General features: G+C 42.1%; 1 protein-coding gene across 2 annotated transcripts in view; it reads left to right on the forward strand.

Moving 5' to 3' along the window:
- The window catches only part of NEK7 (NIMA related kinase 7), a 106,988-nt gene that overhangs the window by 48,106 nt on the left and 45,495 nt on the right, over positions 1-13,387 (forward strand). For both annotated transcript variants that reach the window (XM_074317079.1, XM_074317080.1), the window contains 2 exons: positions 7,705-7,767; positions 9,275-9,385. In XM_074317079.1, coding sequence (XP_074173180.1) covers positions 7,705-7,767; positions 9,275-9,385 — 174 coding nt within the window. The remainder of the gene's footprint in view (positions 1-7,704; positions 7,768-9,274; positions 9,386-13,387) is intronic.

Genomic DNA, 13,387 nt, shown 5'->3' on the forward strand with positions numbered 1-13,387 from the left:
TGAAAGAAAAAATGAAGCAGATCAAATTAGGGGCCTGATGTCGTATTTCAAATCTCCATGTTGCATTTGTATCATTGTAGAATCAGTCGTGCTCTCAATCCCAGCTCTTGTCTGTTTTCCTGGATTCTTTCCTGGATTCTTATTTAGCATGTCCACCCCCACCGTGGCCCGCAGGGCTCTCTGGCCAGAGCCCTGGAAGTTTCCCTCACCCTCACAAGCCCGGAAACTCTAATTCACTTGCCCTCTGGTCAAGAAGACACATGTCTCTCTGCCTCTGAGTATGTTTGACCTTGTACAGTTGTCTTTGTGTCTTTTGGGTGGTTGCTGTTCACACTTGCCCGTAACCTGCCCACTTCCCCCTGCAGCCCTGACACCTTTTCTGTGTGGAAATCTGTGAAACCCAGGTTTCCTTTTTTTTCTTAGTTTTAACTTTTTAGAGGATCAGTATACTTTCAACAGCCATTACAGAGATGAACAGTTTCACTTACATTTTTAAGGAAATAGTAAATATTTATGAGAGATTTTATATGGCATATATGTTAGATAAAAAGAATAATAGAGACACTCTCATATCTTCCACTCAGCTTAAGAAATAAAACATTAAAGATAATTTTGACCCACGTCTGCCACTCCCTTCCCTCAGAGGTAACTGTGTCCTAAATTTTATCATTCCTTTGCTTTCCGTACAGTGTTCCCCACATCTGTATGCATTTCTAAATAAGTCTACTTGCTTGTGCATTGTTTGAACTTTATATAGATGTCGTCCCATGATCCTTTGCGTTGCTGTGTAGTTCCCAGTGGTTCTCTTCCCGGTTGCGTGCTGTTTAGGTTGTTCAGTGTTTGCTGTTTGAACACCACCTCCGTGATGCCTACATGTGTCTTTCCTGGTGCAGACATGTGCCGAACGATCTGGGATGAGATGCGTTAGAACTACCATCCAGATGCTCAGCTTCATCTTCCAGGCCCTTCGTTACTTTGTCCTATACCATCAGGTTCCACTTTTTCAAGGCCTTTGAAAGCCTGAGCTCTGGTGGCTTTCCTGCAGGTCTGCCCGGGACCTACATGTGGGAAGCAGGTGTGGGTACTGAATGCAGGTTCCTTCTCTGTACTCAGAAGGGCTCTGAGCCCGCAGCATATGGCGGGCGGCCCTGACCAGTCTCTCTGAGATCAACCCACAGCCTCATGATCCATTCGCCAAAGCGAATACGGTGCCTTAACTGATGGGCCAGTTTTGAAATTCCGGGTGCCAGCTTTGCTTCTGTCTCTCCCTGCCTCCCTTTGCTGCCCCCCCCGTCCTTCCCCTCACGGATTCATTCCACCAGTTAGTGATCACAGTGTGCAAGGCATCTGGAATCGAAGGGAAACAAAGTAACAGGACTCATGGGATCCCACAGAAGTGGAGCAAAGACACCTCCAGTCAGAGGTGGGTGCTCTAATGGGAGCACGGGGTGAGGGGCAGGTAGGGATGGTCTTCACAGGGGATGTGAGCTGATCTCAGAACCTCAGTTCTTTGCATTGGAAGGTTGTCAAAGAATTGTTTTGATCTGGTACATGTAATTCCTTGTATTGTACTCAGCTCATTGATTAGCGCTAGAATTGGAATTGGTTTTTATTTTATCAGTCTTATGACATGGTGTGAAGAGGTGCAACAATTGAGGTCAACACAGACTTGGTGACGAGAAGGCAGTGAGCGTGGTGTGGTGCTGGAGGCAGACCCGGTGGGGAGGGTGAGGAGTCCGTCCTCGGGACCGCAGGAAGACGCGGGCCCAGGTTTAGAAGACGACCAGGTAAAGGCCTGGACCGCGGGACGGATTTGGCTGTACTGAGGACAGGTCACCGTGACCTCACTGTGTGGTGGAGTGATGTGAGCGCTTCGCTGTTAGAATCTGCTCCCGTCCTGCTGATCCCCGATCACGGCGTGTCCCCACTGCGCATTTCTTCATTTCTCTGTCCCACGGAGCCTGTTCCGTGCCCCATAGCACAGACGGGCCAGGTGGTTTCTGGGAGTTCTGCTTACCTTTCTTTAGCAATGCCCCCTGTCACACTTGGCTATATTTTAACCACAGTGTAAGAAACCTCCACATCAGTGGATTTATGATGCGATGTTGTCCACAGTGGATGCTAAACGTGACTGTTCTGAAGCCTCAGCCACAGCCCATGTATATCCATGCTCAGCCGAAAGTGTCATCTCCTGTGTGACAGGGACACTCTGCTGTCTGACGATTGCACAGCCGTGCTAATGCATCTTCTCGTAACTCTCCCTGGGCCCTGGATGAAATCCTTCTCTTCTTCCTTTCAGACTCTCGCCAGCTGCCCTGTTCCCCCCCCCCCACTCCCCCGTCAGCTGCCTTCTCTGCCTGTAATAGCAGCAGTTGGCTTTCTTACTGACATCTCTGCAGAGTCTGTTGTTCTTAAAACTTCCTCTCCTTTTGCTATGCTTATGCGTCTTGGTTCTCCTACCCCTTGGGTTCACCTGTTTCTCTCTCTCTCTCTCTCTCTCTCTCTCTCTCTCTCTCTCTCTCTCTCTCTCTCTCTCTCGGCTTCCAGCTCCTAAAATCTGAACAGAAGATCAATGTCCTGCGATCATTTTTAGAGGCTTTTTAATGTTAAGGAAACCTACGGAGCATGGTTTTTACTGATGGACTAGACGTGAGATTGCTGTACCCTAGACTGTTGAGTTACAAAGTGTCCCCGGGGAAACAAAGGTTTTAAGAGTCATAGAATAATTAGTAATCCAAACAGGTTTCTAGTTCCACACCATCATTTGCCAGGACCTCCAGGAATCCGCAAGAAAGAAATTTTACTTTGCAATTCAGACACGTTGATGCATTAAGAGAGAAGGGCCAACAGAAGCAGCGTTCCAGGCCTGGCTGTGAGAGGGGCCGGCGTCAGCCTCTCGCACGCACCTTGCTCAGGTTCTGCCCCGCCCCACCTGCTCCCACCCACTGCCTCCACCCTTCCAGAGTGCCTGTGTATTCAGCAGGGAAGGGCTGGCGGGATTTGGAAATGGAATTTTTTCCATCACAGAGACATCGCCTCAGCCCTGTGCGATGGGTTTTAGCCCTCGTACCCACCTTCTACCCCTTCACGTAAGAGCCATTCTCTGAGAGAGTCTCTGTCTACCAGCGGGCAGGAGACCAGAAAGGTGCTGGCAGGTACCACAGCTGCTCCCTCTCCCCACAACCGCTGGGACGTCTGGCAGTCGTGGTGTGGGACTAGAGACCTGGAAGCTGTGCTGGCACCAGGGCCAAGAGGGACGAGGACACAGGTGCACAGAGGCATAGACCAGGGTGACATCAGGACGGAAGGCTGAGGCCTTATCACAGGGACTCAGGGACAGGCTGCTTGCTTCCTGTAAAGCTGGGGACGCCCCAGAAATACTTGGTTACGAGGTGCAGCTGTGCAAGATTTACCTACAGTGAGATACACCTGGTCCCTTGGACTCTCCTGCATCTATTTAAAGGGCTTTCTTAACAAACTGACATATGTCTGTTCACGCACATTTCTGTTAAGATACTTGGAGGCCTCTTTTCCCTCTTAAAGATATGTAGCTTTAGTAATCATGAGTAATTTTGGCAAAATTTGAAGATGACAAAAGAACACTTTTTAAGCGATTCAGAGAATAGCAAGAACTTGTCAGCCGGGACTTGTCTAAACACTGCTAATAATTTTGCTCTTTCCAAGTATAAAATAACTTAAAAAAAAACTCAAAGAAACTTTGGTAGAGCCAAAAAAGATGCCTTCTGAAGACAAGGTTGTAAATATTTTATGAAAAATATTTTTACAAAATCTAGATTCTTTTTTGCCTGTATGTGTTGCCTTTTCTTGCTCAGGAAATCAGACAGCTTTGAGTCTGTCTGGGAATGATTTAATCTCAAGGTTCAGTTGTTATTTCTGTCTTGACTTGCTGGCTAAGAGACAATGATACTTCTGAATTTCCAATTAAATGTATTTGGTTCAGAATTTAGTTCTGCCTTAAATATGCCAGCAGTCCTTACTTCTCTTAGTGTTTGAGGAGTGACTTGATATTTTTGAGAATCCAGTTAAAAATAAAGGTTACTTTGATATTCCAAATTAGTTTAATTTTAAGTTGAATTAAAGATTGGCATTTCTGTGTAGTATGCTTCTAGCTTGGTATTTTGTGTCTAGTCAGGGTTTCATAAACCTCTCATACACATTTATTGTCATCTCATTCACTGTCTTTTGTTTTTAAGAATTTTTTCCATCACAGAGACATTGATTACTGGGGGATTAGATTTATACATGTCTCCAGGTGTGTGATTTTCTTCATTTTAATCACGAGCACCAGAGTTATCCTTTCTCTGTCTCCTGAAAACAAGAAAATGTTTTCAGGAATCCCTTCAAGGTCTAAGACATTGGCAGTTTTGTACTTCCCCACTTCTGTGATATCCAAGTCCTTTCTGGCTGGTACTTCCCGGGAGCGGCAACCGCTTTCATGATTTGGCAAAAATGAGCAATTTCTCTTGCCATCTTCAGTTTTAAGCATGAGTAGTGTGTGTGTTTCCTGTAACTAACGTCAAGTCCAAAGTTTTCTGTTTACATGAACATTTGCTTTTATTATTTAATGTGTTACATAGTAACAACAGCATTTTTCTGGCATCATTTGGGGCCTTTGGGGAAACAGAGGCTTTTCTATGTGAAATTGCTCAATATGAAACTTATACCTTTAAGTAATGAACTTTTGGTTTTCCTTTTCTGTAAGGTTCCTTACAGAAAAGTGTAATACACTTTCCCGCATCTATAAATCCAGTGTGGGAGCCCCTGGCCGCCATACTGCTCCCCCTGGAGGTTCTCCCATCGCTTAGTACCAGCAGCTCTCGCACATTGTGTGTGAATTTTCCGTGTTCCGTCTGCATTCTGCGTCTGATGGTCCATTCCGAGGACTGCAAGCTGGTTTTCTTATTTTATCTAGAATAAAATCGAATAAGTTGGCGTGCAACATGGTTTTGTGAAAGAAAGCAAGGACATGAGCAGGTTAACCTTATGTTAATCTGTGTGTAGAATAAAGCAGGTATCTTGGAGAGGATTGCGGTGCATAAGGTTTTCCCTTCCATGCATTGTGTCACACTGTGCTTTAATACAGGTAGTTGTTGTTTTTTTTTAACCCCTGCTATTAGTGTCCATTATTATCTAATAGACTCGCTCTCATTTTCCCAAAGTTTGATATGTACGAGGGCTTGACAATTGCAAAAAAATTTCTTACTTGATATTTTATATAAACTTTGTGACAGTGACTTGCCACTCATAGTCCTTTCTTTGTTTTATTTTGCTTGTTTCATTTTCATTCCATTCCATTCTGTCTGTCCTGAAATCATAGTAGTAACACAATTCACTGTGGCTAACGTGGTTAGAATTACTACTAATGGAGAAAAGAGAAGCTACTATTTCTAATATATGCATTGCTGTACACATTTCCTTTTTTGTTATGTAAATAAATGCGAGGAACTCTGATACCATCAGTTTCTCTCTCTTTTTGTAAACCACTGACTAGGACACGAGTATGTTTTTTCAAATCTTAACAATATTCAATGCTTAGCTGTTTCACATTAAAACTTGACAAACATAAACTTGATATTTGCACTTTTCATTAGAAACTGTACAATCAAAATGAAGTTGAAGACTGTAAAATAGGGAAAGTATTTTTCTGTAATGTTACATGAAAAAGCATCTATCGTTTTATATACTGTTGTAACTTTTCACTACTTTTGTGCAAGAAATGGAAGGGAGTGAGCAAAAACTCAAATTCTTTAAGGAAGTGAGTTTACGGATTCTATTTTTGTTTTAAAATTTTATGTTTTTCTTCATTGATTTTTTTTTTTTTAATTAAGGAAAAATTAGAACCGCGTGCATATTTGGTTGTTAAGAGTGCGATAGAGCCAAGTTGCCTCATATGAGCTGTCCTCCTGCCGGCATCTTCTGTATTTACTTTAGGCTTTAGATATGAATACCTGTATTGCTACTGGCAGAATCCTGTACTTCTTCAAGGTACAGCTTTCACGTTATACCCTCCCTACGTGGAGAATCCCTTTTTAGTTCATGACACCACATGTTGCACACGCATGCATTTTAGAACTTACCGTGTTTCCCCAAAAATAAGACCTGGCCGGACCATCAGCTCTAATGCGTCTTTTGGAACAAAAAGTAATATAAGATGCAGTCTTATTTTACTATAACATAAGACCGGGTCTAATATAATATAATGTAATGCAATATAATAATAAATATAATGTAATACCCGGCCTCATGTTAAGTTTTGCTCCCAAAGATGCATCAGAGCTGATGGTCTGGCTAGGTCTTATTTTCGGGGAACATGGTACCAGTCAGTTGTGTATGTGTTAGACTTCGCAACAGCCTGGGCCATTGGGGAAAACACAGACTCTGGAGCTGGAGCGCCCTGGGTTCTAGTCGTGGTTCTGTCACTTCCTAGTGTTACGACCGGCGCGTGTGTTTAACCTCTGTGAGCCTCCGTCCTCCCGTCTGAATGGGAGCCATTCTTACCTGCCTTATGAGAACGTGCCGAGGATCGCAGCAGTGTTTGTAAGGAGGCGATGCCCTCTGGTAGGTGTCCCGGAATTGCTCCTCGACGTAACACCGCTGGGATCATGCATCTCCTGCCAGGTTACACACCGCCTTTTCCTGGAACGTCCGATTGGCCGGTTGTCTCCGTCAGGAAGCCCTGATCTTGCTGATGGACAGAAAGTCATTCAAGTTGTTTTCTTACGTCACTGGGGTTTCCATCAGCTTGTAGTGTTGACTTACCCAGATAGTTTCTGTAATATTTAGGATCTTGCTTTTATTGTCTGCTTTGCACACACTTAGGACATTGAGAGATTTCTTTGTTTTCAGGGACATGTGAAATAGCCCTTTGATTGTGTTATTTATTTTTACGTGTTTCACATTAGACCAATATTTCTCAACCTTTTCTTCATTATCGTCTCCCAAGGAGCCTTTTCAGACATTGTCTCCTAATTACCCATCCCCCGTGAAACTTTAATTCCACAGATACAGTGTATCTGTTTATGTATTTTATATGTAGCTGTGCTTTATGCTTAAACAAGAGGTTTTTGTCGCTCCTCTCTCCAAAGAACCAATTTTCACCTCGTTGGAGTGATAGCTCCCCACTAAGAATGCGGGCATCACACCTCTTAGACAGGATTTGGTCCTGCAGATTAGTGGTTCCGAGCCTGGGGTATCGTTAGTTAACTCTGGGAATGACTTCTGACTGCTCCATTAGTTACCTGTGTGAACTCTGGTCAACTTCCTAAGCTTTCTAAACCTGCTTGCCTTCGTCTGTAAAATGGGATTACTAATATTATTGTACCTTAAGGATTAAATGAGAATTAAATGAGACAGTTCATGAAGTATGGTTAGCACATATTAATTGTTCAATTTATATTAACTATTATTTGATTGTATTAATGATCACAACTTCCATTCTGTCCACTTGGACGTAAGACTTGAAATACCTAGCTGTTGTCTTTTCCCGTTTGTACTCCTGACTGCCTTTGGAGGGAAAACGGGAGCCCTGGTGGTAACATGAAAAAACATACCTACAGATCTCTACAGCTCCTACAAGCTAATCAGAAAGAACGTTTTCAGTGTGTGTATACTTATGTACAGAATATCAGAATGCTTGAACTATAGATGATTATTTTATTAAATAATTCTGGATTCTATTTTTAGATATTTGATTTAATGGACGCCAAAGCCCGTGCTGATTGTATCAAAGAAATAGATCTCCTTAAGGTAAATCACTGGTGGACTATTGGCTGTTTTGAACATAACCAAATGTGTTGATAAAAGTAATGTATTAAAATATTACACTTAACAAGCAAAACGATGTTTAAGACTTAACTTATCTCACTCTTATTTGAACTATATAAGTCTGAATCTTAGTATATTGAAGAATAGAGTTAACCTTTTGGATTCATTGTAAATAACTTAATCGGAACATTTGGTAGGATTAGCTTTCTTTTTTGCCCCCATTTCAAACTATGAAATAGATAAAATGGGTATAAAACATTGAAGAACTCTTTTCTTGACCATCCCAATTAAGACATATTCTTAAAGGTTAAATAATATAAATGCCCATTAGTAATGATCTCAAGATGTGATATATGGAGAATGTGGACCCCAAATGGCCCCCATGTTTTTTAATAGTATTTCTGAATCATTTTCCAGATTTAGGAAGGGTGATGTGGAGCCCATGTCAGAATTAGTTTTTCAGTTTCTCATCCACCCAAAGGATGTGACTGAAATTTCAGTTATCTCTGTGCTGCTTTTATTCTTGTAAAATTTCTTTTGAGGAATGCTGTGGCTTCTTACATCTTTAACTTGTAAGTAGGACCTGGGTGTTCTTTATGACATCCATTTTTTTGTTTGTGCCTAAAATGATTCAGATGGATCCAAACAGATAAGAGTAAGTTCAAAATGATCCATGCTTTTAAACTATTCTATTAGTTGTAGTTACTTCCTCGGACATGGAGTAAGTACTTTGAAAATATACATAAACTTTGTTGGGGAAAAACTTCTAAGTTGAAAGAAGAGAAAAAACTCATGTATATACTCTCTGGGATAATTCTTGAATAATTTTCTTTGAGAAACTATTTGTCTAATGTTAACTTGTTTAAAGATTGAACCGAAAGATTGTACAAAAAGATCTTAACTGTGTATAGACTGATTCATGTATTTTTACATGGTGAATCAGCCCCCATAGATAAATAAGTCCCATATATTTATATTATTTGACTAAAAGTAATTTGTAGAAACAGTATGTACAGTGTAATAGATGCCAGTTTTTGTTTGTTTGTTTAATCACTGGCTGTAGTTATACTAGGATCAGCCCTAACTTCAAAATAGGAGTAAAAGTGAATGCTTTATTTACCAATTAGTGTCCTGAAATGACAGCTCTGATTTTGAAAGATATAATTTTTAACAAGTGATGATTTAATTCTGTCATTCATTAAGTGCATATTAATTAGAGTAGAAATACTTTTAAAAATTTTAGGTACATAATTTATTATTTCTCGTAAAGGATATTAAAATAAAATTAATTGATATCTAGTTTTACGTTTAATAATTACAATACTTGTTTCAAAATTCACTATGTTGAAGCAAAGTACACTGTCATGTTAATATTTCTGTAACTTAAAAATGAAACATAGTAACTAAGTTTATTAAGTTACAAAACTGTAAGTGACGCTTGGGAATTTACAATTAGAAAACTTTCTGATGCCTGTTTTTTTTTCCTTAGCAACTGAACCATCCAAATGTAATTAAATATTATGCATCATTCATTGAAGATAATGAACTAAACATAGTTTTGGAATTAGCAGATGCTGGTGATCTCTCCAGAATGATAAAGGTAAGGTTTAAAAACACCTGAAGATTTGTTTTTTTCTAATAGAGTTGTCTAATACACATACAGGCATATCAGATACTTTAAATTAAAGACCTCAATGCAATGCTTAACCTAGGGTGGGTATATAACAAATGGTAGGCAGTAGTGATGGTTAAGATTCTAAAGCTGGCATAGCTGGTGAAGTTCAAGCTAGTCGACCGAGATGTGTGAATGCTCGAAACTAACTTGGAACTAGACCAAGAGACTTGTCTTCTATGAGCTAAAGTTAAAATCTTGCAGCCGGAGTCCTCTGAGCAGACCAGCCTTAATCCTGTATCTCTGGACATCAGGCAAAGGGGGACAGAAAGGGATTCTAGAGCAGGCTGACCTGTTTCTGGGAGGGATTCATCAAAGAAGAAATTGGCTTTGCATTCAGACCTGGCACATCAAACCTGATTCATCCACTTAACAGTTACTTCACTTTCTTTGCTAAAGGCATATTAATCGGGTTTAAGTTCAGCTGCACGTTATAGAAACCCCAAATAGCAGTAGCCTAAAAACTGCGTGTCCTTGGGTAAGTTACTTCAGTTTGCTGCATTTTCTCAAGATCAGAATAATAATAGAATGTACCTTGTAGGTACATGATTAATTGGTAATTATTAAGAGCTTAGAACACTGCCTCACACGTAGTAAGGATGTGTGTGATACAGTGTACGTTACTGCTGTATTATTGTTACTTATATATCTGCATTACATAAAATTCTGGGGCCAATATGGCAGTTCTGAACTATCAAATTCTCAGAGACCAAGCCTGTTTACAGCGGACCAGTCATCATCCCGGCATGAAGGGACAAAAGGTGCTTGCCGGCTGTATGTTAAGGCACATTACTGGATGTTGCCACACAGTGTTTCCAGTTTCATCCGAAAGGCCAGAATTGAGTCATGAGTGTATCTAGCCGCAAGGGAGGCTGGAATATATCGTCTTCATTTGTCTGGTCACGTGCCCAGCTAAACTTCTGCTCTGGGAGAGGAGTTGAACAGTGTGGAAATCAACGAAGAGAAGCAAACAAGAAAAGCAAAGGCTATTTATTCTGAGCTGGTGTAGCAGGGTGTCAGCCACTGTCACTAATGCTCTGGCAGAGACTCAGCAGAGGAGTGGGAAATCTGTGCAGAGGAAACAAGGGACAGCGTCATGTGTGCCCTGATTGGAGGCTGTCGGCGTGGAGAAGCTGGGGGTGACCTCACTACAGGTGGGGCATCTTATGTGATTGGCTAGAGATGCATCTCTGGCTTTCTCTGCTTGGTCCTGAGTTGGAAGTGGGGCCACAAATTAGGGAAGCTGTCAGTTTTTCATCAGGCCCTAGCCATTTGGGGCGGATTGTTACCCAAGCGATTGCCTAGCTTCCTGGATCGTCGCTGGAGGGAGCGGGCTGGCTTCCAACAAGCCTGACACAGCCGACTGGCTTGTTGGTTATAGATAAAAGTTTGGTTTTCTGGTCAGGTTGCTGAAGGTTGTGGTTCAAAGTTCTACTTTTATATGTGGTCTGGCCATTGTCCGTGTGTATATTCAGCCCCTCGGAGAGCCGGGAGCACAGCTCGTAATCTCTGCTACCTGAAGGTATTGGGAGGAGTTAAAAACAATGTTAGGTGCTTGGTCTGCGTTCTCCTCCTCAGTCTTCACAAGGATTCCGGGAGCTGTACCTGACACCTAGGGAAGAGAAGTGTCGTTCCTAGCAAATAGAAGAACTGGCACTTGAAATTAGGGTTGGCTGACGCAGGAGTCCATGTGTCTTCCTGTAGTGGCCCTTAGAGATTTTGGTATCACAGAACTCCTCAGGAAAAGCGGGTGAGAACCCTTGCCCTCTCCCTGAGAAATGCCGATGCACACAGCTCGCATTCATTCCCTGCAAAGGCTTCCCAGGTTTTCTGAGCAAGGCCTTGGCAGGCGCTGGCAATGAGTCCCTGCTCTCCGGTCTGAGCCCAGCCGCAGGAACTGCCATGCCACTTACCTTCCCCAGGCTCAGCTTCCTCCTCTGGCAGGTAAATACAGTTTGGAGGCTGCTTTCTAAGTTATAAAAGCACTACAAACGCGGAAGGTAATATCTTACTATCATAGAATGCTATCAAGCTGACTGTTTAAATCCCATGGATAGAGTGACTCACTTCTAATCGGTTATCTGATTTTCTGCTGTAGGGACTTCCCATCACTTGCACAAACAGCTAATCACCAACAAAATATGTCTTTGCAAATTAATGAACAATAAAAATTTATAGTCTGAATTTTAAAAAGAAATACAAATACACAAATGCAGAATTTTGCAAAACAGGTGCCTATCGATGAGACATGGAAAGACAAACACAGTCCTTACAAAAGAGACAAGATACAATTCTGTGCTTAAACCTTTAGGTACAAGAGTTATTTAATTATAGTGGGGAGGAAAGAGGGCGAATCCGCATTGGGCAAATATGCCTGAAGGCAGGTAAAAGGAACAGATAAGTGCAGTTACAAAGTCTTGCCCCCCATGGAAAGATCGATGATTTGGGGCATGACCGTCTTCTAGAGTTTTCGCCCTTGTCCAAACTGCTTTTCTTCCTTTGCCCCTACTGCGCACGTACCCGTGAGCCCATGTCATTTACCTTGGAAGGTTCTCCTGTCCCTTCACCACCAGAGAAGTAATGCGCCGCCAGAGCGCCTCACAGAAGCCCTGTCGCCTCCATCTCCAGCACGTTCCCTCTTCTCAGGCCAGTGAGGAAGGAAGCATCTGTCAGTGCACGCTTACATTTACTGTGCCGATGAATCAGCATCCTAGCTTACGGGGTCTTACATCGGGGAGATCTTGTATCAACTGACCCAGTGGGCACAGTGAGATGGATTGAGGGCCACGGAATCTGTTTGGTAATGACTGGTCACTTACCGTTACAGAATTGATAACTGGACTCTTACAACAGCCCGGGGCTTCTGGCTACAGTCGGAAGGTGCCTCTCATGTAAAAGACTAGGAAGCTTCTCTAAACAATAAAAGGTGCCAGCTGATTCCTACTAAGTTATAAGCTGATGGGCAACTCAATGCACTTTGCTGGTTCTGGGCTGGTTCTCCCCAGAGGAGGAGTAACAAGGTGGGGGCTGCTGTGTAGCCTTAAGGATCCCGGTTCTCACTGCGGGTACCGTCAGTGTGCCTCGTCAGCGGCGCGGCAGCCCGCTCGGCTTCCCAGGTCCCTGGAGCTCTTCTAAGGCCTGAAAGGCATCAACTCCAACCTGTGGATCTTATAATCGTCTCAGTGTAATGGTCACTACAAAACTTACACCAAAGTCCGTAATGACGTTTGAAGCAGTTTCACATGAGGAAAACGTCTTCATATCCTGGTCACACTTGCGTGATGATATTTTAGACCTGACCAGGTGTCTAACTGTGTTGGAGGAGAACGATTGAATGACTTGGGAGCTGTCTCCTGGTTCTTCTTCAGCTAGAATTCCTCTTCCTGTGAATTGATGCACGTTAATAGCACACGTAGCATGGCTTCTCTCTCCACTTGACTTGGTAAGCTTAGTGTTTATTTCGTTTATTTTTAAATGTAAAATGAAAGCCCCTTTGGTCTTGCATTAGCTTTCTCAAGTAGTGCAGAGCCTTACCTTTTCATGCCTACCTTCCCATCTGTCAGATCACCACTGACTTTTATGTGCACAGAACTTTTCTAGCTTTATTCTGTGTTTACGCACACATGTGCATCCATACACACACACACACACACACACACACACACAAATATAAACTGATAAATGTATTCTGTCTGAGACACGTCGCAGTGTATTTAATTATTGCTTGACAGTTGGACTATTTCCATTGTTTTAAATTCTTGCAGAGAAAACTCAAGTACAAAACCTTGTATCTATCAATACAACAATATCATACATATTCTAATAAATCAATAAATACTTAGATTTCTATAAATAATATTTGAGTAATAGGGTACGGTATTTGAAATCATAACAGATATTGCCAAATTACTCTCTAAAATAGTTATACCA

This window comes from Rhinolophus sinicus, linkage group LG12, assembly GCF_036562045.2.
Source record: "Rhinolophus sinicus isolate RSC01 linkage group LG12, ASM3656204v1, whole genome shotgun sequence".
NCBI classification, from domain to species: domain Eukaryota; kingdom Metazoa; phylum Chordata; class Mammalia; order Chiroptera; family Rhinolophidae; genus Rhinolophus; species Rhinolophus sinicus.